Source organism: Leuciscus leuciscus, assembly GCF_965113295.1.
Source record: "Leuciscus leuciscus genome assembly, chromosome: 3".
NCBI classification, from domain to species: Eukaryota; Metazoa; Chordata; class Actinopteri; order Cypriniformes; family Leuciscidae; genus Leuciscus; species Leuciscus leuciscus.
Genome location: NC_138727.1, coordinates 49,856,437 through 49,884,300, shown reverse-complemented (window position 1 = coordinate 49,884,300; position 27,864 = coordinate 49,856,437). Strand labels below are relative to the sequence as shown.

The 27,864-nt window shown below is 38.0% G+C and overlaps 1 protein-coding gene across 1 annotated transcript in view; it reads right to left on the bottom strand.

Moving 5' to 3' along the window:
• Positions 1-27,864, bottom strand: part of LOC309494997 (uncharacterized protein) — a 730,899-nt gene that overhangs the window by 78,109 nt on the left and 624,926 nt on the right. Inside the window, exons 42-45 of the mRNA XM_082164514.1 lie at positions 7,092-7,262; positions 5,495-5,665; positions 2,370-2,540; positions 23-193 (exon numbers count right to left, since the gene is read on the bottom strand). Of these exons, the coding sequence (XP_082020640.1) occupies positions 23-193; positions 2,370-2,540; positions 5,495-5,665; positions 7,092-7,262 (684 nt within the window). The remainder of the gene's footprint in view (positions 1-22; positions 194-2,369; positions 2,541-5,494; positions 5,666-7,091; positions 7,263-27,864) is intronic.

The following is a 27,864-nucleotide window of genomic DNA, read 5'->3' as shown; positions in this document are numbered from 1 at the left end:
TAAGATTAATGTATGATCTTACTCCAGTTTCTCCAGTTTACAGTGAGGATCCTTCAGTCCATCAGAGAGCAGCTTCAGACCTTTATCTCCTATTATATTCGCAGTCAGATCCAGTTCTCTGAGGTGTGAGTTTGATCTCAGAGCTGAAGACAGAGCAGCACAACCTTCATCTGTGATCTTACACTGACTCAACCTGTAGAACAACGACACACACTTTAATCTCTCAGTTCAGCAGGAACTACACAACCACAGAGAGACTGAGATATTAAATACTAAATCTGTGTGGGTATAATGTTTTTATTACTTTTTGTTGACTTTTGCTGTATTGTGTGTAAATTTCGATCTGAAAAAATATATAAAAGTAATATAAAAATAGGGAGAATAATCACTTTTTTAGATTTAGTTGTACAGTTATCCAAGAATTAATACTACCATTGACAACAGTTCCAGCTATATAAAGTATTTAAATGCAGTGTAAAGTTTAATTGTGTATTAAGAAATATTATTGTTTTAGTGGACTCAATTAAAACAAGTTCAGAGTACTCATAACTATTGTTTTTATAAACTCAATTGAATTGAGGTAATCGGTTTCCTCAAATGAAATGAGTTAGCTTAACTTGTTGGGTTTTACAGTGCTTATTTGATTGGTGAGTGATGTAGATGATTGTGACAGAGCACTGAAAGAACAAGCAGAGAGAGAGAGAGAGAGAGAGAGAGAGAGAGAGAGAGAGAGAGAGAGAGAGAGAGAGAGAGAGAGAGAGAGAGAGAGAGAGAGAGAGCACTCTCACAGTCTTCAAACTGTCTTGCTCTCTCTCGCTCCCTCGTACATATTAATCAAAATCAATTGAGAATTGACACGATAGTAAGCATTCAGAGATTTTTTCCCTGAATTACAGCTGTGTGTGAATTGTGCTAAAAACAAACCCTTATCCTCTCTGAAAGCGTTCCGCACATTCAGCTGAAATAAAAAACACTTTGAATAAACAACAACAACAACAAAAAAACTATCCAGTGATTAAATGTTTTCTATGTTGACACAAATATTGTGCGATGTCCTAAACTGCCGGGATAATCACACAACGCGTGCCGTGGTCCGCTAATGACACGTCCGATTCACAAACTAATGATTCCTTGAACTGATTCAGCATTTAATGAATGGTTAAAACAACTGATCTGTCCAACACTGAACTCACGAGACTTATGAATCGGTGTATAACAAATCGGTAACACTTTACTATGGTTCCATTTATTAAACTCTAGTTAACTATATTAGTTAACATTAACTATTGATAAACTGCACTTCTACAGCATTTATTAATCTTTATTAATGTTAATTTCACCATTTACTAGTAGCCTACATTATTGAAATCAAAAGTTGTATTTGTTAACATTAGTTAGCCTAATGCAAATGCACTGAAGTAACATGAACAAACAATGAACAGCTGTATTTTTATTAACTAAGATTAACAAAGATGAATAAATACAGTAACAAATGTATTGCTCGTTCATGTTAGTCAGCTTAATACATTAACTAATGTAAACAAAACAAACCAGTGGTAATAAATCACAGCTTTATAAGAAAAAAAAGAAAAAAAAAGAGGGCAAGAAAGGATGACAGTGTCGGTCGGCCACCACTGAAGAACAATTTTGACCCCTTAGCAAACAAGCAATTGCGCCTTCTTTAGAAAGTTAACTAGTCGCAAGTTTGAGGTAAAATGTAGTTGGGTTGTCGAGGTCAAGAGACTATAAGCTGTGAATCAAATAAACTTATTATTAACCCCCCAACCCCATCTGACATGGAACAACACTCCGCCCCGCCACCCGGCCACCACAAATTGCTTCCTAATCTGTGGGAAACACTGAAGACGATATTTAAATGCTTAGTTTTATGATCAAAGCTCTGTAATTTTAAAACATATAATGTAATGCAATACAATGATGATTGAGAGATGAACTAATAAACCTTCCTCAAAAGCCTGATGATCATATTTGATACATTTGAACATGATTTTTCACAAAAGATGTATGAATAATCTAGTAAACCTAAGTTGCTTCAGTGCAGAAAATGATCATCTTGAAATATTACTAACATTATAAAGGTTATTCTTATATTTACTTAAAAATCCGTAAAGATTTCACAGCAAAGTCACATGACCCACGAGCTGAAGGGACACGTTTTAAAATTATACTTGCCTTTTACTTGCTAAAAAAACTATAAACCATCAACCAGACAACAGAAGGCAAGTAGTAGATTGTGTGCAACAGGTTTTTGATCATGTTGATAATTTAGATCAAATATGATACAGTAGGAATTAAAGGGTTAAAATAACATTATTCTAGTCTCAGTTAAGATTAATGTGTGATCTTACTCCAGTTTCTCCAGTTTACAGTGAGGATCCTTCAGTCCACCAGAGAGCAGCATCAGACCTTTACCTCCTATTATATTCTCAGACAGATCCAGTTCTCTGAGGTGTGAGTTTGATCTCAGAGCTGAAGTCAGAGCAGCACAACCTTCATCTGTGATCTTACACTGACTCAACCTGTAGAACAACGACACACACTTTAATCTCTCAGTTCAGCAGGAACTACACAACCACAGAGAGACTGAGATATTAAATACTAAGGGCCAGATTTACTAAACAGGGCAAATTATCGTGAGAGCGCAATCCCATAAAAGCGCCGATGGGAGTGGAAAGTTCTGAGTTTGATCGACTGACGAAGCGGAAGTTAAAGAACAGAGACTCAGCCGGATCATTTCCATAAAGACCAACACAATCTACCAGACGCGAACACCTCCGTGAAGTTGGCACCCCATAAAAACGAAATAATCTCCAAAACTATGCCATTCGTTTGTTCTGATTTGTGCCGCAAAAACAAATGTTTGTGCTGGTTTGGTGTTTGAGATATTGAACATTATTTTTTTGGTTGTGTGACGTCACTCTCCACCCCATGCTGTTCAAATCGCTCCAAACCGGTGCCAATCGTTTGTGCCGTTAAAACAAACACTGTATCTATTTTCCTTTCGCAGATATAGCAAATTTAACTCAGGAGCTGTGACGTCACTCTCCACCCCATTTCGTCTAAATCGCACAAAAACTGTGTCGTTCGTTTGTGCCGGTTTGTGCCGTTACGATGAACATTGTATCTTTTTCCCCTCCTTAGAAATAACACATTGGATTCAGGACAGTGACGTCACTCTCCACCCCATGCCGTCCAAATCGCCCCAAACCGGTGTCGCTCGTTTGTGCCGTTGAAAGAACCATCATAAATTATTCGATTCTTTAGACATCACAAAATCTTTTTTGATTAGTGATGTCACGCAAGCAAGCCGCGCTTCTCCATCCATCTCTACAAACCTGTCTGGGTCGTTTGTGCTCGCACAGGGCCGCTGATGTCATTGTTCTTTAGATATGGGAATGTTTTATTTTAGATGTGTGCTAGATATTGACATTTGGTCTTTATATAATCACCAATGCACTATGATATGTAATGTACTGTCACTACTCTGGCTGTAGGCTACGAGTGACTGATGCTCTAATTTTGTATTCAAATAAAATAAAATAACCAATAATCTTTTTTTTATTGTGTAGTGTCTTAAGTTTTCTAAATACTTTTAACAGCTTACAGACATTTAAAGTCTTTCTGCCCCCTTAAAAAATATATCAGTCAGATTAAGATTTACTAAGAATCCTTTTGTGAACTAAATCAACTAATTCATTACAAAAGAGCTCGAAAAGACAGAACATTCTCCAGTTATAAGAAAAGTAGCAATAACTGAACTTGGCCAGTACAGGATGGGTGACAATCTTTTCTGTGAATTAGTAAAATTTGAGTCTGTTGTTCACATTGTAAAGTTAATTATATGACTTCAGAGGATTACATTGAACACCTTTGCCACTTGTATATTGCTTTGTCATTTCCTCTGTATAACATCAAGCTTTTTGCCATGAAATGTACATTGCTGTACATATCTTAACTAATAACTTAATGTATTTTATGGCATGGCATAAGAATGTCATAGGTCTACTTTTATTAATGTGACAAATGGACGATCATTTGGACATGATACATTTACCGGATTGCCCAAGATTAATATTGTGTCTATCAATTTCTTATTTGTTAAAATGATCCTGTAAATTGTATTGACCTGCACATGATTTTAGTAATTTTTTAGTATTTTATCTCAGAGCACATGCTTACCTTTTTCACTGCCAGATGCCCAGTTTTGTTTTCCCACTATGCAGTGCTTAGGGTAAACAAATGTTTTTAAGGGGGCAGAAAGATTTTAAATGTCCGTAAGCTGTTAACACTATTCAGAAAACTTAAGACACTACACAATAAAAGAAATTCAAAAATTGGTTATTTTATTTTATCTTATTTTAATACAAAGTTAAAGCATCAGTCACACAGGTCCTAGTGACAGTACATTACATATCATAGTGCATTGGTGATTATATAAAGACCAAATGTCAATATCTAGCACAAATCTAAAATAAAACATTCCCATATCTAAAGAACAATGACATCAGCGGCCCTGTGCGAGCACAAACGACCCAGACAGGATTGTAGACGAGATGGATGGAGAAGCGCGGCTTGCTTGCGTGACGTCACTAATCAAAAAAGATTTTGGGTTTTGTGTTGATTTGTCTTTTTTTTCCGCTTTAATGTCTTGTCGATATATTTAGTGGTATTGTCTTTACTGTTTTGTGTGATTTTATTTTTTTTATTTTTTTGGGTTGTGTGTGTAATATGTGCTAAATTGTGGGGGAAAAAAATAAGATTTTGCAATGTCTAAAGAATGTAATAATTTATGATGTTTCTTTCTACGGCACAAACCGGCACAAACGAACGACACAGTTTTTGTGCGATTTAAACGAAATGGGGTGGAGAGTGACGTCACAGCTCCCGAGTTAAATTAGTTATATCTGCCAAAGGAAAATAGATGCAGTGTTTGTTTTAACGGCACAAATCAGCACAAACGAATGGCATAGTTTCGGAGATTATTTCGTTTTATGGGGTGCCAACTTCATGGAGGTGTTAGCGTCTGTTTTTTTTTGGGCAGTTAATAATGTCACAAACACCAGCGGCCTGATGCAGAAACGTTGCATACACACAAAAAAGCATTGAAATGCACATATCAGGATTTATCAAAAATAAACTAGGCGTAAATATGTGCGCACCGTAAAGACACTCTAGACCGTGCGTACACACTCTTTTACTAAAATATCAGTCGTCACTCTATATCTGCCTTAGTAAGATGATATTAGTCTTAGTAAGATGATATTTAAATGCTTAGTTTTATGATCAAAGCTCTGTAATTTTAAAACATATAATGTAACGCAATACAATGATGATTGAGATATGAACTAATAAACCTTCCTCAAAAGCCTGATGACCATATAATTGATAATTTAGATCAAATATAATACAGTAGGAATAAAAGGGTTAAAATAACATTATTCTAGTCTCAGTTAATATTAATGTATGATCTTACCCCAGTTTCTCCAGTTTACAGTGAGGATCCTTCAGTTCATCAGAGAGCAGCGTCAGACCTTTACCTCCTATTATATTCCCAGTCAGATCCAGTTCTCTGAGGTGTGAGTTTGATCTCAGAGCTGAAGTCAGAGCAGCACAACCTTCATCTGTGATCTTACAATAACTCAACCTGTAGAACAACGACACACACTTTAATCTCTCAGTTCAGCAGGAACTACACAACCACAGAGAGACTGAGATATTAAATACTAAGGGCCAGATTTACTAAACAGGGCAAATTATCGTGAGAGCGCGATCCCATAAAAGCGCAGATGGAAGTGGAAAGTTCTGAGTTTGATCGACTGACGAAGTGGAAGTTAAAGAACAGAGACTCAGCCGGATCATTTCCATAAAGACCAACACAATCTACCAGTTAGCGTCTGGTTTCAGACCTGCTGTTTTTTGGTGGTTAATAATGGCTCAAACACCAGCGGCCTGATGAATAAACGTTGCATACGCACAAAAAAGGCATTGAAATGTGTGTACGCAATTTTCCACGCACATATCGGGATTTATAAAAAATAAACTAATGTAAATATGTGCGCACCGTACGGACACTCTAGACTAGACCGCGCGTACACCCTCTTTTACTGGAGTGAGTGAAGTAATGAAGTAAACAGAATGATTTAAACTGTTTTACATCTGATAAACACATTTAGGTTAAATATGCCACTCTCATTAATGGAGTTAAGCACTGAAATTTAATGAAATCATTGTCCAGAAGTTACAACATTTTTAATTAATTTAAATAGAAATATTAGTAGTGAATGCGCTGCTTTTGAACACTTTTCCTGTGTCATGCTGTGTTTTAATGTTTTAGCCAGCGAGGATTGCTTGGCACATGATAATTCTGCTTTATATTCTGATCTAAATAGCAGATGTTCTGAGAAAATATTTCCACGCAAATAATGATCAATGATGAGCACTTGACTCCGTCTAAGCAGATTAGCAGCGACACAGACGGTATAATGACAGGCAATGAAGGACTCGCTCGCTGATGGAACGGTCCATTGGCCGGGTTGAATAAGTGCGCTGACTCAGTGCTGTACGATCTGCTGCACGCAGGAGCTGTTGGTGTCGAGCACAGACAGAGAGGAGCCCAATCATAACCACTGTCATGCTCTTCACACTATTAGGAAAATACTATTGCATTTGAAGGATAGAAATGGAAGGAAATGGTAACGTTTTACATTTAAAATGTTTTGTCAGTGACGCTGAGTCAGACAATTATTTACACTGCAATATATATATATAATCCCCAGGACCAGAGTTGAGAACCATTGACATAAAATGCATATAAATATCAGTCGTCACTCTATATCTGCCAATAACATGTCTTAGTAAGATGATATTTAAATGCTTAGTTTTATGATCAAAGCACTGTAATTTTAAAACATATAATGTAAAGCAATACAATGATGATTGAGAGATAAACTAATAAACCTTCCTCAAAAGCCTGATGATCATATAATTGATAATTTAGATCAAATATAATAGGAATTAAAGGGTTAAATAACATTATTCTAGTCTCAGTTAAGATTAATGTATGATCTTACCCCAGTTTCTCCAGTTTACAGTGAGGATCCTTCAGTTCATCAGAGAGCAGCGTCAGACCTTTATCTCCTATTATATTCCCAGACAGATCCAGTTCTCTGAGGTGTGAGTTTGATCTCAGAGCTGAAGTCAGAGCAGCACAACCTTCATCTGTGATCTTACACCAACTCAACCTGTAGAACAACGACACACACTTTAATCTCTCAGTTCAGCAGGAACTACACAACCACAGAGAGACTGAGATATTAAATACTAAATCTGTGTGGGTATAATGTTTTTATTACTTTATGTTGACTTTTGCTGTATTGTGTGTAAATTACGATCTGAAAAAAAATAAGGAGAATAATCCCTTTTGTAGATTTTTTTGTATAGTTATCCAAGTGCGATCAGGCCCAGTTTAATACTATTAAAAAAATCAGGCCAAATTAATACTACCATTGACAACAAAGAACAGAGAAATACATCACAGAGAAATTACACACACACACACACACACACACACACACACACACACACACACACACACACACACACACACACACACACACACACACACACACACACACACACACACACACTTACTTTGCTGATCTGGAGGCTTCAACTACAGGCAAGAGCTTCTGAAGAACTTCATCTGGTGACGTGTGGTTTTGGTCTTGATTGATGTTTATGTATTTCTTTAACTCAAACTCATCCAAACACTCTGAGGTTAATAGAGCAAAGACAACAGCTGACCACTGTGACGAGGACAATCTGGTGCTTGAAAGACCTCCAGATCTGAGATACTTCTGGATTTCATTTACGAGAGAATGATCACCCAGTTCATTTAAACAGTGGAACAGATTGATGTATTTCTCTGGTGAGGGATTCATTCTTATTCTCGTCTTAATGTATTCAACCGTTTTCTCTTCACTGTACGAGATGTTTCTAACATGTGTCACAAGGCCTTTCAGGAGCGTCTGATTGGACTCTCGCGAGAGACCCAGAAGAAACCGCAGGAAAAGATCCAGATGTCCATTTCTACTCTGCAGAGCCTTGTCCACGGCTCTCTGATGCAGGTCAGATATCGTGTGACACATGAACTCGTGTGCATGTTTTGAGCTGAGGGTTTCATTGAGCACATCCCTCTTGTACAGCAGGAATGAAAGCAGCACATAAAGAGCTGCTAGATGCTCCTGAATGCTCAGATGAACAAAGCAGAAGACTTTCCCCTGATACAAGCCCAACTCCTCTCTGAAGATCTGAGTGCACAATCCTGAGTAAACTGATGCTTCTGTCTCATCAATGCCACACTCTCTCAGGTCTTCCTCATAGAAGATCAGGTTGCCTTTCACAAGCTGCTGGAAGGCTAGTTTCCCCAGTTTGAGGATCATGTCTTCATCTTTCACTTTCTTCTCATAGTCCTTCTCATGTTTGATGTTGGTCTGAATGATCAGGAAGTGTGTGTACATTTGAGTGAGAGTCTTGGGAATATCTTCACTCTCTGCTTCGCTCAACATCTTCTCTAAAACAGTGGCTGAGATCCAGCAAAACACTGGGATGTGGCACATGATGAAGAGGCTCCTTGATGACTTCAGGTGTGTGATGATTTTATTGGCCAGACTCTGATCACTGATTCTCTTCCTGAAGTATTCCTCCTTCTGTGGATCATTGAATCCTCGTACCTCAGTCACTCGATGGACACACTCAGAGGGAACGAGATCGGCTGCTGCTGGTCTGGAGGTGATCCAGATGAGAGCAGAGGGAAGCAGATTCCCCGCAATGAGGTTCGTCAGCAGCACGTCCACTGAGGCTGATTCAGATATATTACACAGTTTCACATTAAAATCCAGAGACAGACGACACTCGTCCAGACCATCAAAAACAAAGACAACTTTATATTCATCACTGAATGGTTTCATTTCTTTTGTCTCAGGGAAAAAGACATGCAGAAGCTCTGAAAGACTGAGTGTTTTGTCCTTCATTAGGTTGAGCTCTCTGAAAGGAAGTGGAAACATGAGCTGGATCTCCTGATTCTCTGTCCCTTCAGCCCAGTCCAGGATGAACTTCTGCACAGAGACTGTTTTTCCAATGCCAGCGACTCCCTTTGTCAGCACAGTTCTGATGGGTTTGTCTTGTCCAGGTAAAGGTCTAAAGATGTCTGTGCATTTGATCGGTGTGTCCTCTGTTGCTGCTCTCCTGGATTGAGTCTCAATCTGTCTCACCTCATGCTCATTATTGATCTCTCCACAATCACTCTCTGTGATGTAGAGATCAGTGTAGATCTCATTCAGCAGTGTTGGGTTTCCCTGCTTTGCTGTTCCCTCATAAAGAGACTCAAACTTCTTCCTCAAACTCGATCTGAATGTCTTGAGGGGTTCAGCATGTTGATGGTCACTGCTGTAAGATTAATAAAAGTATTAAATAAATAATATACATGCATAGAATTAGGATATTGTATTGCCCCAGGATCCTGCTATGTAAGGGTAGGTACACACCAAACCAACGTCAAAGAACTAGCTCTGATGAAAGGCGACTGTCAACTAACATGCATGTTCTGCGTCTGCGTGAAAAGGAGATATCTGTCTATTTAAGCAAATATATTTGTCTATATTCTTCATTCAAAAAGGGAAAGTAAAACTAATACTGCAGGTATACAAACCATAAACAAAGCAGTGCTTGTTTAGCGTTTTGAATATCAATCCTGCTGATCACTTTCTTCATTCCACTCAGCTCATGTTGCTCAGGTAAGATTATATAAAATCATAACAGCCTTCTGTCTGTGCCATCATGACTTCTATGCTCGCTTTCATCACTTTTGCACTTATTTTCAGGCACTAACTCATTTGCTAAACTGAACAGCCAATCGGAGTTCTCTTCCTCACCGACGGCCCGGCGTCGATTCTACATGCTGAAAACCCAGACAAGGTCCGACTGGAGCCAACAGAACAAAACTAAAACACCCGAAGAAACTAAGTCGGGCGACAGTCAAAAACAGCCTGATGGCTGACCGTTGGCTTGGTGTGTCCCTGGCCTAAGTCCCTTTGGAAGGAGTCTGTCAAATGAATAAATGTAAATATAAACATGTATAATCAATAAATGTTTAGTAAAGCACTTACCTAAACCCAGGATCAGTGTGTCCCCTAAAGTGAATGGGACGATCCATTGACCAGTTACTCTTCATGGACACACAGCTGGGGTCTCGAGGATCTGGTCTGTGAAGTGAAGTTGAACACAAATGAATGTAAATCACATATCCAATAAATTCATGACTTTTGTAATGAACTGATTCAGGAGAATAAATCATTCCATTAATATGTATTATGCTGTTGGAGACTTTACAGCAAGTGCACATCCACATATCTGAGCTCTTTTAATTAATAACGTCTGAAATGCATTACATACAGTAACTTTAGTGCCTTTTAACAGCATTAATAAACAATTTTCTTAGTCTCAACACACATGTAGTAAGATCAGTGGTTTAGTGCAGTGTTTACCTAAACCCAGGATCAGTGTGTCCACTAAAGTGAATGGGACGATCCATTGACCAGTCACTCTTCATGGACACACAGCTGCGGTCTCGAGGATCTGGTCTGTACATACTAAATGAACTGAAACAGAACATGAAAGGAATTTAGAATATTTATGCTAAATTAATTACCACTAGTCATTCTCAGGAAATCACGTAATAGATCCATGTGCATAAAAATCTAATTTGACCAACTTTTACTTCTTAACCTAAAAGACCAAATCCTACATATATGAAGATTCATAAGGTTGTGGTGTTTAGTCAATGATTCAAGGTGGTCATCAAATCTTATCCCACTTTCGGAGCGCGCTGGTAAACTATTCAAAATCAAATGAAATAAACTGGGCATCAGTCATATTGCGTATTTAATTGGTCCATTCAGTGCATACGGGAACTCAGAACACACAGTGTATATAATTAATTAATAGTCTGATTATATTTTTCCATTAACCATGATATAAATATATGGGAGGGGGAATAGGATATTGGTTAAAGGTATAGTTCACCCAAAAATGAAAATTAGCCCATGATTTACTCACCCTGAAGTCATCCTAGGTGTATATGACATTCTTCTTTCAGACGAATACAATCGGAGTTATATTAAAAACTGTGCTGACTCTTCCAAGCTTTATAATGGCAGTCAATAGGTATATATTTTTGGAAGTCCATCAAAGCGCATCCATCCATGATTAAAGTGCTCCTCTGCGGGGGTTAATAAAGCTCTTCTGAAGTGAAGCGATGTGTTCGTGTAAGAAAAATATCCTATTTAAAACTTTATCGACTAAAATACCAAGCTTCCAGCAGACAGCAGTACACAAGTCGACTTATGAATAGACATAATAGAGAGTAGACGCCCTATTGGCCGCAAGAAATGCGGCCGCCATCTTGAACCGGTCATACTCCTAGTTGCGTAGCAGCAGAAGAAACAAGATGCCAGAGCACTGTGCAGCATATTCCTGCTCAAATCGGCGGACCATCGCAAATCAGTAGGCAGTAGCGGTCGATGCAGGGTCTACTCTCTATTGTGTCTAACGGACTTTTATCCGTTAAATATCTATTTTCCAAGTTCTTTCACAAATATAAGAAAGAGAGGTTTAGCATTTAGATATTTAGATTTATGAATATGGAACTTTGCTAGTGACAAGATCAGATTAATTACATAAAAATGACCTTTTTTAGATTGATCATAATCAACAAGGACCACATCCTTCCAATACAACACACATTCATTATAGATTTCAGACCTAATAAATCCTAAAACATCTTGCCAAAACATTTTCGTAAATGGACAATACCATGAAAGATGAACTACAGTTTCATCAGAGATGTCAAGGAAAGAGCAACAGGAGGAAATATCCTTTTTTAAGTAGTGATTTGCAGGGTAGCATTTATGAATTATTTTAAAAGAAATCTCTTTTACTTTATTAAAAAAAGAGACGTGGAAGCATCCACACTTTTTTCCAACAGATATTACCAACTGCATTATTCCAGTAAGCGGTCACAGGTGGTAAAGTAACAATGTCTTGCTGAAATAGTGAACGGACTGATCTATTATTGTTTTTATAGGGAGAAGCAAAGCACAATTTGCCAACAGCAGTATTAGGACCAAACTCAGAGAGACTGGAAGTAGAGATTGAGTTCCTCTCAATAAAGCAAGAGCACCTGATGGGATTAAACCCATAACTATTGAACATTCTTTGGGAGAAACAGGAAATTGAAAATTATTTAGAAATTCCTTATATGAAAACAACAACCCTTGAGAATTGATTAATTGACTGACTAACAAGTTCTTTTTTATCAAACCAATTCTGAAAAAAAATATATAGATTTATTCTTGTATAAAATATTAGTTATTCCAAATAAAATATTTATGAGGTGAAAAGTTAAATATCAAAGACCAAGCCAAAAGAGACTGCATATGAAAAGCAGATAATATCGCTGGTAATTTTTCAATTTTGTAGTTACATAAACTGAGTGAAACCACCAAACATAAACCACCAAACTGAGAAAAAACATAATTAGGAATAAAGTTCCATAAAGACTGGGTTCTTTCTAAAATGTTTCAACCAATTTATTTTAAAGGTATAATTTATAGTACTAAAATCCAAAATATTAAGACCACCCTTTTCACTAATATTCATTACAACGGATTTTCTAATATTGTGAATTGAGTTTTTCCACGAAAACTTACAGTATCTGGTCAATAATTTGACCGGGCTTTGACTCAAAATGAACAGATTGAGCAGCATAAATAAGCCTTGAGAGGCCTTCAGCCTTCGTAAGAAGTACCCTGGTTAAATCTTACACTGGTTAAATCTCTTCTGAATTTTATCCGTAAGGGGTTGAAAATTAAAAATGCATCTTTCTTTTTGGTCCTTCACTATTTAAACTCCTAAATAACAAACCTTTTCTCTCACAGGAATACTATGAATAAAGGAGTCACTGCAGTTTTTATGGCCAAAAGCTCACATTTTTGAACATTTCAATGCAGGCCTGAGGCTTTGGAGAAAAACTCAATAACACTTATTGCCAAAGGGATCTGCATAGCATACCTAAGAAAGAGGGTCGTGTCATCAGCAAGCTGACTGATGATCACCTCTCGTTCAACTATAGCTACTCCTTTCAGATTGCTGGTTTTTATGTGAGCACAGAGAAGCTGAGCAGCGAGAAGAAAAAGGTAAGGTGAAATGGGGCAGCCCTGCCTTATTCCCCTTGAAATTTCAAAACGGTGGGTTGCACCATGATTTAGAATAACAGAACTACTGCCATTTGTGTATAAAGTTCTTATGGCACTACAGAAGAAATCTCCAAATTCAGTGTCGAAAGCTTTATAAAAAAATAAAAAAAAAAGGAACAAAACTATCATCAGAAAACTAGACTAGAATAATCTAAGATATCTAAAACTAAACGTATATTATTTGATATGTGTCTATTACTTATGAATCCAGATCATCAGTAACATGACCATTTACGCTCAGTTGGTGAATTGTGTTACGTTTATCCCGCTGTCTCTCAAGATTGAAAAAATATGATGAGTTTTGTTCACCTTTTTCTAACCACTTAACTCTCGACGTGACAAAGGCTCCTTCCGCTTTACGTTCATAGATCTCATCTAATTTATATTGTAGACTAGTCGATCGCAATCTCTCCTCAGGTGAGATCCTGTCAGGAGACACCATAGAAAGAGAGGTGATTTCAGACACAATCTGCTCCTCTGAAATTCTGTTTAGTTTAGAAAGCAAAGCACCATAGGACCTTAGATATTTACCAACTTCATATTTTTAAAGTTCCCAATGTCTACAAAGGCTCCTTCTCTTTGTGCCAAATCCCAATATACAGATATCATTTTTTTAAAGTTCTAATTTAACTGAATCGTGCCTTAAGTGAGAAAAGTTCATTTTCCAAAAGGAACTACAATGTGGCGCTACAAAAGAGGAAAATCTAATATTTGTAAAAATTGCCTTGTGGTCTGTTAGGGGAGTAACAATAATATTTACTAAAACATTCTCCTTTTGGAATGTTATTCGTGACCTACCAAAAATCTATGCGAGACTGTCTCGTACCATTTTTATTACTCCAGGTATAAGTATTCTGACATGGGTGTATCTCCCTCCAAACATCAACCAAATTGTATTTTTGCATAAAGGTTTTCAAAGTATTACTGGATGATCCCGACTGCTTGAGGCCATCTGTCGACCATGTCATGAATAAGATGTGCAAGATGGAGGGTCGCATGCTTGCCTTGGAAAAGCCAGTCAAAATGCTTGAACAGCGAATGGATGAAATGAAGTCTTACTCCAGACGATGGAATCTAAGAGTGTATGGTGATCCAGAAGATAAGGATGAAAATGTGCATCAGCAGGCCATCAAGATCTGCAAAGCTGTTTTACCTGAAGACTCAGGGCGGCTCTCGGAAACAATTGACATCGCACATCGACTGGGTAAGAGGAGCGCAGATGACTCCCGTCCACGACCCATTATTCTTCAGTTTACATCGCGAATGATAAGAAATTAAATCTAGAAGCGGCCTAAGACTTCTGCCTTTCTCCAAGCTTATGGACTTCACTTCAAGGAAGACTTCTCAAAAGGTGATTGTGAGAGGCACTCACAGCTGTGGCCATTGGTGAAACAGGCTCGGGATGCGGGGAAAACGGCTTTCTTAGCGGGAGCTTGTGCGTTTATTCACAGTGAAGGAGAAATTAAGATACATGTATGAATCCGTTTGTCTTTAATATCCATTTTTTTAAGTCAAGTGATGGTTCTCAAGTTTTTTCCCTTTAGACTAAAGACTCTCCAGTAATGTTTTAAGTTGCTGTTTGCTTGAAGTTGCTGACTGCAGCGCACAGAGTCTGTTACGGACTTTTCAAAGGCACTTTTTTTGTTATTGTTACAAGTGATGTTGCTCAGACAAGTGATATACTTTCTTCTAGTTACTGGACGATAATTTTTTCTTCTGTACTATTTGTTTTGTTCTTCTTTTATGTCTTTATCACTCATTTCTCTTAATACTGGGGGGTTGAGAGACATTGTTAAAAGGAAAGCTTTATTTTTATTTGCAAAACAACTTAAAACTGATTTAGTTTTTTTTAAGAGTCACATTCTGCTGCTAATGACGCAAAATTCTGGAGGTTACAGTGGAATAATGATTTGTGGTTTGCTCATGTTTCTGAGAGATCTGCAGGGGTAAAAGAACACTTTTTCTGTAAATGTTTTGGAGGCATTTTCTGACCCTTTTGGTCATTTTTTATGTTTACTTATTTCTTTGAACAATTTATTTTTTATATTGGTTAATATTTATGGATAAAACCTTAATATAGAAAATGACAAACTTTTTAAGTCTTTAGAATAGGGGTGTAACGGTTCACAAAATTCACGGTTCAGTTCGATACGATATACTTGTGTCACGGTTCGGTTCGGTACGTTTTTGATACAGCAAAAAGAAAGAAATGCCAGAGAAATTTCCTTGATTTAATTTAATTTAATTCTTTTTTTTTTATTAAAACTAACATCATAAAGTATGATATTTTTTTTACTTTGAGCAATTCTAGAGCTATAGCCTAATTGACTCTTAGGAGCATATAAAACAAAACAGCTCCTTGGAAAAAATGAAATGTACTAATATTGTAGTAGTTATAAACAAAGGTTTATTTTAGTTCAGATTAACATTTGAGGGCAGCAATTGTATTCATAATGTCAAAATATAACTGACGTAATGTTACTTGAAGGCATTATAGCCTACTATTCCTGCCAAACTTCCATGGTTGCAGTTCGTGTTACTACAGTAAATCCATGGTGAATGTTGCTGATCTGTGGACACTGGATTGTTCATTCATGGCACAATGTTTCTTCCAGGTTTCCACGTCAGCGCTATTTGATCCATTAATAACGGAGAAATGTGGATGTTTCTCACTAGATCTCGCAGCGATGTAATTATTTTTGTGGCGAATTCAAATGCTTTCTTTACTGGATCTCTTAGCGTTGTGTAGTAACAGTGTCGCATGATCACGATCGGCTCGCGCTGCACTGGTCCAACGAGAAGCACCTGGCTGCAGCCTGCAGATTTGGGCGGGGGTGCACCTGGGGCGGGGCTGCACCCACAATGCTTCTCATTGGTTAGTGGCAAGTGATGACGTCGATCGAGGCGGGGCCGCACCTGGGGCGGGGCTGCACGTCTCTTCTCGCCAACATCTCTTCTCAGTGGCGTGAAGTCATGACATCGATTCTAGCATGTTTTCATTTCCGATGTTCATCGCTGCATGGTGAGTACACTACAGGCAAGCTACTCTTGTTTTTGTTCTAATTTTATTTACATTTTAATTTACCATTTTTAATTCTGAAGTGGCGTTTAGTGTGATGTTAAAATTAAGTGGTGTAAAAATGAGATTGTGTAACTTTACTCATCATATCACACAAATAACTAGGACAGCGTAGGTCTAAGTGTGTGTGTGTGTGTGTGTGTGTGTAGTGTGGGTTGGTGTGTGTGGTTTTGGTGGGATTAGGATATAGTGTTAAAACCATAGGTTAAAACTAAACCAGGAGAAGAAATATAGGATTTACGAGTTAATAGTAATATACAAATATATATTGTAGGATTTTTTTTTTCTATTAATAAATTGATTAAATGTATTTTGATATTATTGTTATTAATATATATAAATATAAGGTTATGAAAACCTTCAAGCTTTTAAAACTATTTCAAACTTTTAGGATAGGCTTTCTCAAGCCAAATTAAAGTTTGTGTTGACAAACTTTTTTAACTAGTTTGTTGTTCATAAACAAAGTAAGTCTCTTAGGTACTTTACAGACAAAGCCAATAACACTCAAGCATATCTTGTCTAACATTTTCCCATAATATGTTTAAAATATATAAAAAAGAAATTCCTTGTATGACTCTGTACTATGTTAATGCCTCTCTTTAAAATTATTCAATATTGTTTGTTCTGTATTTTATCTAAATTAGGTGTTGTGAACTGGAGTGCATTTTCCAGACAATATAGGCAAGAGTTCCGGGTGCCCTACTCGCTAACTCTGTGCTTGCACTGCACTGAAGTATACAAGGACTGCCCACCTGGGTCTGTGGGTGATGGCCGAAGCGGAGTCCTGCGGGGACTTTATTCTGAGAAGGAGGTTGAGGGCTATTGCTCGGTTGACTGTTTTTTTTCTTTCAGGCTGAGTAGATTGTGTGTGAGTGTACGTACGTGTGTGAGTGTACCTACGCGTGTGTGAGTGTGTGTGTGTGTGTGTGTGTACGCACATGTGTGTGTGTGTGTGTGTGTGTACGTACACGTCTGTGTGTGTGTGTGTACGTATGTGCGTGTGTGTACGTACGTGTGTGTGTGTGTGTGTGTGTGTGTGTGTGTGTTTGTGCGTGTACGCGCGTGTGTGTACGGTTGATGTACGTGATTATCTGTATGTGTGCATATCTCTTTTACACAATTATTTTTGTTTTGAAATAAAAGTTATCACTGGTATGAGTTTGGTTTTTTGAGTTGGCATGCATAATATGGGATACAGAGATTGACAATGTACTGTATGTAGTTAGTTTAACTTCAAACTACTTTATTGGCATAAATGTTTTATAATAACCTAATGCACAAAAATAAACAAGAACTATTACAGAGGAATGATTAAAATAAGAAATATATAAGGTGCCATTAATGTTTACAGTAATTTTGTAATTTACACAGTGAAGTGCAACAGAATGTGAAAAACTTTTAAAATACTACACAGATATTGCACAGTATATCCTACTCTGTAACTCCTTATATTTACCTTAGATCAGGCATAGTTAAAACTATGGATATGCACTCTACTACTTTTTGCTGCTTTCATTATTACTTTAGAGTTGTTTTAATACTTTATAATTTTATTAAAGTATTATTTCAAATTTGCGAATTTTTTTTTTAAAACGCGTGACGTCACCACTTAACGCAAATACGACGCATGCGCTGTCAGCGCGATATGGCGAATGCGTTTTCAACCGCATTTCCTGTTTACCGTGGCGTCGACGTCATTACTGTGCCACTAACCAATGAGAAGCCCCAGGTGCGGCCCCGCCCCGATCTGCAGGCTGCAGCCAGGTGTACTTGGGTCCAACCACACAATAACGAGCAGTTGTGCGCCATGATGTTGGGCAATGTTGTGGTCGCGCCGGCGTCTCTTACATTATGAGCGCGCTTGCCACGCGCGACCCGCCTACATTTGAAATAACGAAATTTTGGTCGGCAGGAAAAATGGTCCAACGAACCGTTCGGTTTGAAAATGCGTACCGAAAACCGAACCGAAATCCTCGTACCGAACGGTTCAATACGAATAGGCCTACGCGTATCGTTACACCCCTACTTTAGAAGATAGAATTTAATTCTGGTTTCAGAAGTATCCACAGGCGTTCTTACTGGTGTGTGGTGACTTAAATATTACTGTAAATCCAGCCCTGTTTGTTTGAACCTCAAGAGGCATCAAAGCTTACGCTACTCCTACATCCTACGTCATACATCGTCAAGTGTTAGTCTTTTGGCACAAGTCAACTTGCGTACGGCCGTCTGCCGGAAGCTAGTAATTTTAGTCAAAGTTTATATGGACAGGGCCGTACCCACCATTGAGGTCCCCGAGGTCCGGACCTCTGTAATTTTTTTGAGTGTATATGAAAGTTGTGAAATAATTGCCTAGTATTAACTCTAATTTGGTGCTGCAATAATTCGCCCATCGCGACGATAACTGACCTTCTCATCTGAGCTGCTTCAGCACGCAAACACCGCTCGTCATTGTCGAAATGTTTGAGATGACCAATCAAAGCAAGTGGGATTTATGTTCACAGAAACGCAAGCGGAGCGCGAATCCCAACGCTACCTCCCTCCTACGCCACACACACACACATGTAACAAGATAAGTGGTTTAGTGCAGTGTTTACCTAAACCCAGGATCAGTGTGTCCACTAAAGTGAATGGGACGATCCATTGACCAGTCACTCTTCATGGACACACAGCTGCGGTCTCGAGGATCTGGTCTGTACATACTAAATGAACTGAAACAGAACATGAAAGGAATTTAGAATATTTATGCTAAATTAATTACCACTGGTCATTCTCAGGAAATCACGTAATAGATCCATGTGCATAAAAATCAAATTTGACCAACTTTTACTTCTTAACCTAAAAGACCAAATCCTACATATATGAAGATTCATAAGGTTGTGGTGTTTAGTCAATGATTCAAGGTGGTCAGGACTTTAAAGCTATTTCTAACTTGTACTTGGCCTTATGAAAAAGTAACATAGTTCTTGTAATTGTTTAAAGGAGTAGTTAAAGAGATGGTTCGGAGGAAAATCAACCAAGGGTCCTTTGCACAATGACCTCGAGCCAAACACCCAGCCAGAAGCCTTTTCCCCTGGTCGAACATTATCAAAGTTAGAGCTTATTTAGAGATATCAACCGGATGGCTTAGTGCAGGCGCAAATGGCTCTGAATGTTGTATCTCGTAAATTACCCCACTAATAATACACTAAAGAATGGTACCAAACTTCTACAGTAGTACAAATAGGTTCTGTACTCATAAAACGAGGCATTGGAAAGTTTGCAAGTACATCAGGAGTTTATTTAAATAACACTTGCCTGATGGCTCATGCTACCGCTAACCCGGACGTCGAGGTCACTTCAGTGATTTGGGGCGTTAGATATTGGTTAAGACTTGTTTAGGTTATTTTTGTGTGGACGTCCCTCACCCACAACCACACACCCCCACGCGCCACTGCAAACAACGCCTTTGTATGTAAAAAGATAAGTGGTTTAGAGCAGTGTTTACCTAAACCCAGGATCAGTGTGTCCCCTAAAGTGAATGGGACGATCCATTGACCAGTCACTCTTCATGGACACACAGCTGGGGTCTCGAGGATCTGGTCTGTGAAGTGAAGTTGAACACAAGTGAATGTAAATCACACATCCAATAAATTCATGACTTTTGTAATGAACTGATTCAGGAGAATAAATCATTCCATTAATATGTATTATGCTGTTGGAGACTTTACAGCAAGTGCACATCCACATATCTGAGCTCTTTTAATTAATAACGTCTGAAATGCATTACATACAGTAACTTTAGTGCCTTTTAACAGCATTAATAAACAATTTTCTTAATCTCAACACACATGTAGTAAGATCAGTGGTTTAGTGCAGTGTTTACCTAAACCCAGGATCAGTGTGTCCACTAAAGTGAATGGGACGATCCATTGACCAGTCACTCTTCATGGACACACAGCTGGGGTCTCGAGGATATGGTCTGTGCATCTTAAATGAACTCAAACAGAACATGAAAGGAATTTAGAATTGTAAGAGCAATTTTCAGAGATTAATAAAAACAGCATCAAAGGTGTAAGAAACTTTCAAGAGGCAAAATTGTTATAAAGAGAAAAGGTTTATTCTTTGAGGATTCTTTCCACAGACCGCAGCCACCCAGCCTTGAAACAGAATGCCTGGTGACCCAATAAAACATAGACATTTTATACAGTTTTCTCTGTCATCATGACCCCTCCTTCCAAGTTTCTGTAGTTTTCCTTAAAGATATGGGATATCTTCAACTGGTTTTCTACCCCCCTTGGCTGGTCAAACTGTTCTTTGTCTCTGAGATACCAAAAGGCTTTCGTTTACGACCTAAATTACCTCCTGCATTCTCCTGCCTGGATCCCTTCTCGTGCCCTAGGTGTCTATCTTCCTGGCCCATCTGCTTTTATTACGTTTGTTTTGCTTGTCCCCCCCCCTTCAGCTGCTAGAAAACCCTCACAGAAACAGATGATTAAATGAAATTAACAGTTTGGAAACAAATGAATATAAGTAATACTGAATTTTTCCGTAACAAGAATATTTATGCTAAATTAATTACCACTAGTCATTCTCAGGAAATCATGAAATAGATCCATGTGCATTAAAATAAAATTTTACCAACTTTTAGTTCTTAACCTAAAATAAGCCAACCAAATCCTACATATGAAGATTCATAAGGATGTGGTGATGATCACACAGCTTCAATGTGTCTCTGTAAAACCACATAGTTATATTGATAACCCAAGACATTCGATACCAACGACTCTTTGTTTGGCAACGTTTTGAGGATAAATGTAAGAGAAGAAATGGCCTAAACTCGCGAATATCATCGCACTGCACCACATTATTTATGGTCAGTATTCCTGTACTTTATGCCAAAAACACTTGAAAGACAGTTTTATATTGTGCTGATAGCCTAAATCTATTAAAGAAAACCAAGTCTTTGAAACTCATGTATAAATATGATGTCAGAAGCTAAATATGCAAAACAAAAATCGAACTATTGTTTTTAAAAGAAGATCGCCTTGTCAAAATATTATATTGGAATTTCAGTTTATCCTGTAGGATCTTACTGGATTCTTATAATCCTATTGGACATTCTGATTTATTTTAATGGAATTTCACTTTGTCCTGTAGGATCTAATTGGATTCTTATAGGATCTTATTAGATTCTTAGAATCCTTCATTCAGATTTATTTTCATGGAATTTCAGTTTGTCCTGGAGTATATATTTTTTTAATTCTATCTGTATTTCTGTATGTTGTGCTGTTTTTCCAGGTAATTACAATTAAATATTATAAACATTTATACAGCAAGATCATTTTAATCATTTCAATTCAGAAATTAGGCTATATACATTATAGATAGATTCATAAATAAAATAATATAAATACAATTTAGGTAGAATGTTATGTAATCAAAAGGATTTATTTACACTTGCAGGAACACCATGCAGCTCAGTTACTATAAAAATATTCAGCAAATTCCAGAGGTTTTACAATCATATGTGTTGGCACCACTTCTTTTATATGGGAAGGAGATCCTTCAGACACAAAATCAGCAAGTGTGATTTGTAAAAGCTGAACTTGGATGAGCGGATTGTTTTTGTGATCATGTATGATATTTACAATTGACTCAATCTTTCCAATGCAACCATATTTTAGCTGGACAGTAAAACTGCTGTGTTTGTACTCCTTTCCATATTTCTCTGTCGTTAACAGTTTTCCATTCACAATTGCTCTGTCATATGTTTCTGCAGAGTATTCATCATTTTCAGATAGATCACAGACTGGGAGCATTAAGAACTTCTCTTTGTGATAAAATTTTTTTGTCAAGAACATCCCAGCAAAACAAGACCCTCTAGCTTTTGTGCCTTAGCAACAAGAGGATGAACAACTAGCCAGTCATTGACAAGTTTGCCCACCCTATTTGAGACATCAGCACTAGTCGTTGTTCAAGTAGTTGGGGAATTGACTGAAGTATGTTGAATTGGCGTGCAATTTGAGATGGAATATAATTTGTTCCATGACACAACCTCTTCAGTTTCTGGTTGTGACCCTCAAATGAAAATGCAGATGTACACCAAAGAGGTCCATACATCTTGACAGAGAAGGGCAAATGTGTAATTTGATGGACATTGAAGGACATTTGGCACAAGCCATATGTAGTTGGTATCTCCTGCACAAATTTTGTGATCTTGGAATGTTGCTGCTGCCAAGTCATTTTCTGTGACAGTGTCTTTCAGAAAGCAAAAAATGGCAGTGACCAGAAGTAGCCAATGTTTCAAAAATGTTGTTGGAAGAATCTTGTACAGAACAGGACCACTGTATTATAATAGCCAGCTTCTGCATTCTGCAGCCTTCCACCTTTGCGCAACTTTCACAGTTTGTGGTATTCTTGGTATATCAGACAGAGGTTTGATGATAAGCAGCCTTTGATCTACAAGCTTATGTGATGTCCCAATGTACCATGGGCTGTCATGGTACTTGCTATTGAACCACAAGTCCAAGAATTGCTTTGTCACTCCCAAGGCAACACAGTGGATGTAGTCAATTGGAAAGCTGTTCACAATGTCAAAACCAGTGGAGGGATTCAGGAGGACTAATGGTGAAACTGTCTTCACCACAAACACATGGATATAAAAAAAAATAAAAAAAACATCCCCACAAGGATTTGTCCTTGTAATGTAGGGTGTACCTAGATGCACACACAAGATTGTGGGCATAAATGAGTGAGTGAATGAATGAATTAATGAAGAAATACAGGTATCTAGTGGCTAAATAATAGTTGTATAGATGATTTTCTTGATTTCTTTCCATCTGATGCAACCAATAAATTTGTAAAACAAATGATGTAGAATTAAATGGTCCATAATTTAGATATTTAGAATATTGTTTAGTAACAATAAATAATAATAATAATTCATTACATTTATATAGCGCTTTTCTAGGTACTCAAAGCGCTTTACATGGAAGGGGGGAATCTCCTCAACCACCACCAATGTGCAGCTTCCACCTGGATGATGCGACGGCAGCCATATTGCGCCAGAACGCCCACCACACACCAGCTTATTGGTGGAGAGGACAGTGATGAAGCCAATCAGTATATGGGGATGATTAGGAGGCCATGATGGACAGAGGCCAAGGGGCAAATTTGGTCAGGGTGCCGGGGTTACACCCCTACTCTTTTTCGAAGGACATCCTGGGATTTTTAATGACCACAGAGAGTCAGGACCTCGGTTTAACATCTCATCCGAAGGACGGAACATGTTAGTCCTCCAAAATTCCAAATATTAAAGAAACATTACTGAAATGAAATGTAGTGAAATGTAATGAAATTTTCATGAAATGAAAATAATTATACAAATATAATCTCGGGTCTGTTTTGACTGTAAACGAGGGTTAAAAAACTTTCTTTACAACAAAAACAAATAATTATATAAATAACAGTGAACATTGTATTAGATGTACAATGTCAATATTTATGAAAAATAATTTGCATTATTCATATTTCAAATTGACTAATTATTTGAATTAAATGTATTGAATTGAAATGCTTATCTATACTCAGCTTCAAGCTGTAAAAATAGGGTACCTTTTGTAAGGGCCTCGTTGTTTTGCATTCATTTCAATGTAGGGATATCTTCTTGTTTAGAGGAATCATCTGTGGTCACTGTTGTGGAAAGATTAAATATGTATAGCGTACTGCATATGTAAATAATAATAATTATAATACAAAATCTTGGCGTTAGAAAGTTAACAATAAAAACTGAACGGAAAATTATTTGTATATTCATACAAAGAACACTGCCCACAACTCACGTTGTAGGCATGAACATTGCGCATGGGCATCCTTGCTCACTGCAGCGCAACAGTCAGAGGAGACGATATCATAAAACTTTCTGGAAGACGACGAGCTGTGACAAACAATTGTAAGTAACATATTTAAACGTTTCTTTATATTAACATTTGACACAATCTAGAAATATTTATGTGTAAACCTGCGTAAAATGTTTTTTTCTTAACATCTTAAGACATGTTTGGTGGTCCGTAACATTAGTCATCTGCTTTTCGATATATATAATTAGATCATGTTTAACGATCTTACATTTATCAACTATTTACACCATAAGTAGAAACTTAAGTTATTTCTTAAATGTTGTTTTTGTAGTGGACTTAATCATCAGTGGCTGTCGGCAAAGAGTCACACAACTGGTCCATATTTTGAGGAACATAGCTTGCCTGATGATGATGCTGTCGCAGGTCCTTCGTCGCCACCATCATCACCAGATAATAATGCTGTCGCAGGACCTTTATTACCACCACCAATGCAACCAGACCTGACAGGCGCTACTAAAAAACACTCTATGAATATCAGGTCTCTGAAGTCACAGATATGCAAGCTGAAGGCAAAAGTAAGGGACCTCACTCGCCAGAAGACCAGCAAGACGGATGTGATGAATGAACTGAAGAGACTGTTCAGTCAGTTCAAAAAAGTCTTATGCTTTTTTCAGCACTCAGTTACGGATGTGCCAGCGCAAGGCTAATGGTTTCCGTTGGACCGTTCAAGACAAAGCCTTTTTCTTGTCTCTCCTGCGCACCAGTCCTAAGTGTTATCGGCTACTCTGCAAAGTCTTTTCGATGCCATTTGTCCGCACACTGCAGAAGGTCATTAAGTCTCTTGATTTCAAACCTGGTTTTAATCAAAGCATTCTGTCCACCATAAAGAAGGCAATGGAGACCATGACGCCCAGGGACAAGGTATGTGCCATCATAACCGACGAGATGTCCCTCAAACAGGCAGTCCATTATGGTGAGCCTGCAGATAGAGTTAAAGGCTTTGAGGATCTTGGAAAAAGTCACTGTAGTCCATTTGTGGCCAACTATGCCTCAGCATTTATGGTAAGAGGCCTTTTCCGGAAGTGGAAGCAACTGTTTGGATATTGCTTCACAAGTGGGCCCATACCACATTCCTGGCTTCAGTCATTGCTGCTTGAGGGAATTTGTGAGCTGAGGAAGGCTGGAATGGAGTGCATAGTCTTCATTTGTGACCAGGGTGCTGGTAATCGTGCAATGCTTGCTCGCCTTGGGGTGACAAAGGAGCAGCCATACTTTGATAATATCAAAGTGTTTTGCCTGTGGGATCCACCTCATTTGATAAAAAACATACGCAACAACTGGCACAACCGCGGCTTTGCATTGGATGGAGATGAAATCACCTGGGCTGTTCTGGAAGATCTATATGCTTACGACAGCAGACAGGAGATCCGATTGTGTTGCCGTCTCGCAAAGAAGCATGTTTATCTCCCTCCTTTTGCCTCCATGAGAGTAAAGTTCACTACACAGGTCTTGAGTCACTCAGTTGCTGTAGGAATCAAGACACTGGCACAGATAAAGCAGCTCAAAGCCCAACCACAGAGAAACTACATGGCCGCTGCTAAATTCTGCGAGAACTTTGATGGCCTCTTTGACTGATTCAACTTCCAACGCCTCAAGGATTCTCGCAAGCTTAAATCTGCCCTCTCTGATGTATCCGCACATTTTCCATACTTTGATCAATGTATGGAGTGGCTCCCCCGTCTGAAGCTTATTGGTGCTCCCCCCGGAACCAAGCACCTCCCATGTGTGGAAGGATGGCAACATAACATCTTGTGCCTCAAAATGCTCTGGAGGGATATCCATTGTAGCGACTACGAGAATGAACCAGACCCAGAGCCATATATCATTCACAGGCTCCAGAGAGTCGGCAACCAAAGACTTTTATTGGTTAACTAAAGGAAGAACGTTGTCAACATTTGATAGTTTTGCAAGACGAATCGGTTCAGAGATGGTACTGCTCAGGGCCCTACCAAGAGGTCACCTGACCCCTGCAACTAACAGACCCCGTCTTTATTAAGGACCAAGGTCCCACAGAGATGAACAAAACAGACCCCATCTTTCTTAAGGACCTCTGAATGACACAGAGTAAAATCTCTTCAAACCACGAGAACTGAGATTTTACCTATAACTATACATAACATCATTCAAGAACAATTTTCAATGGACTTATAGTCAAACATCATGCAACTACATCATTCTAAGTTGTTTCTACAATATCTGTGTGTATCTAATATACTTAGAGGCCATATAATTCATGTAATTGTTATAACTATTAGGTGTGTGAATGAAAGTGTGTCGTGCTTCCTGTCAGCATGATCGTATGTTCTTAATTCAAAAAATGGCTGGAATTAAATCTGTGTAAAATGTTTCGTATTCTGATAATTAGAAATCATGCCTAAACTGTTGCATCTGGTCTCCAATTAAAACTAGAGAACTGACCCCCCAGGGAAGACATGATTTACGACTTTGAAAACAAAGCAACAGTCATAACACCCATTTGTAGGAGTAACAAACCTTTTTTTTTGTTTAAAAAAAAAAACCTTTAAAAACCCAGGGCAGAACCAAGAGTGCAGAACAACAAGTCGGGTGGAGACAGCAGACGATGGTTTAGTAACCATGTAGACGCCAGAGACAAAGAACCCAAATTACGATCAGAAGAACGGGTTCAACAGCTTTATTCAAGCCATCATCTACTTTAGTCTCAATTTCCTTTCTTTTCTAAGTTTTCCTTTATTTTCCGTTGTGAGTCTCGGTTCTAAGTTAAGTTTTGCGGCAAAGTTTCGGTCCACGTTTCTTCTGCAAAGCCAGCTTCAAACAAAGACTTCCATCAATCCGCCATCCACACCACGTGAGTGGCCGCCACAGACATCTATCCAAGCACGAGGAGACCAGCCAACGAACGAACTCGGGAAATCCCTCTCACGCTGAAAGGGAATCCCAAGAGGAAAAGGAACGCAAAACGAGCAAGTAACCTCCAGACTTTTAAGCTGAACTGGTGTATTGCTATAAATGTAATAACCTGTCTAAGAAACTATAGAAGGGTTAAATTAATGATTGATGGTTCGTTCAGGTTATGTCTTATAAGTGCATAGAATCTTGAGATTTCATCGTCTCACTCTTAAACTCATTCTTTCCAAACTCTTTCTTTCTTTCTTTCTTTTGGCAACTTGTATGAATGCGTGTGCGTGTGTTTGTGTTAGATATTAGTTTTATGTGTTAGTCATATAATCAATAAAGTATTGTTTGTATTTGAAAAGAGAAGTAAAACTTAAGTTATGTGCTTACGAATTTATTGTCTTGAACTTCGATCTAAGTTACCTATGCTGTTACCCTTGATTTATTTCTTAATTTACTGTTAGCTGGGGATTATTCTTTCTTGGCCAGGAAGATATTATATTTCCTAGAGTTAATAATTGTTTATGTTTTCTGTTCATTGGATGAACTGATAGAATGATCATACTACTGATTCTGCTACAGTAAATTCTGAAAATAATTAAATAATTAATTATTGATCATAATCCTTTATGAATAATAATTAATTATATTTATACGGGCGTATAAACGCTACACCGTG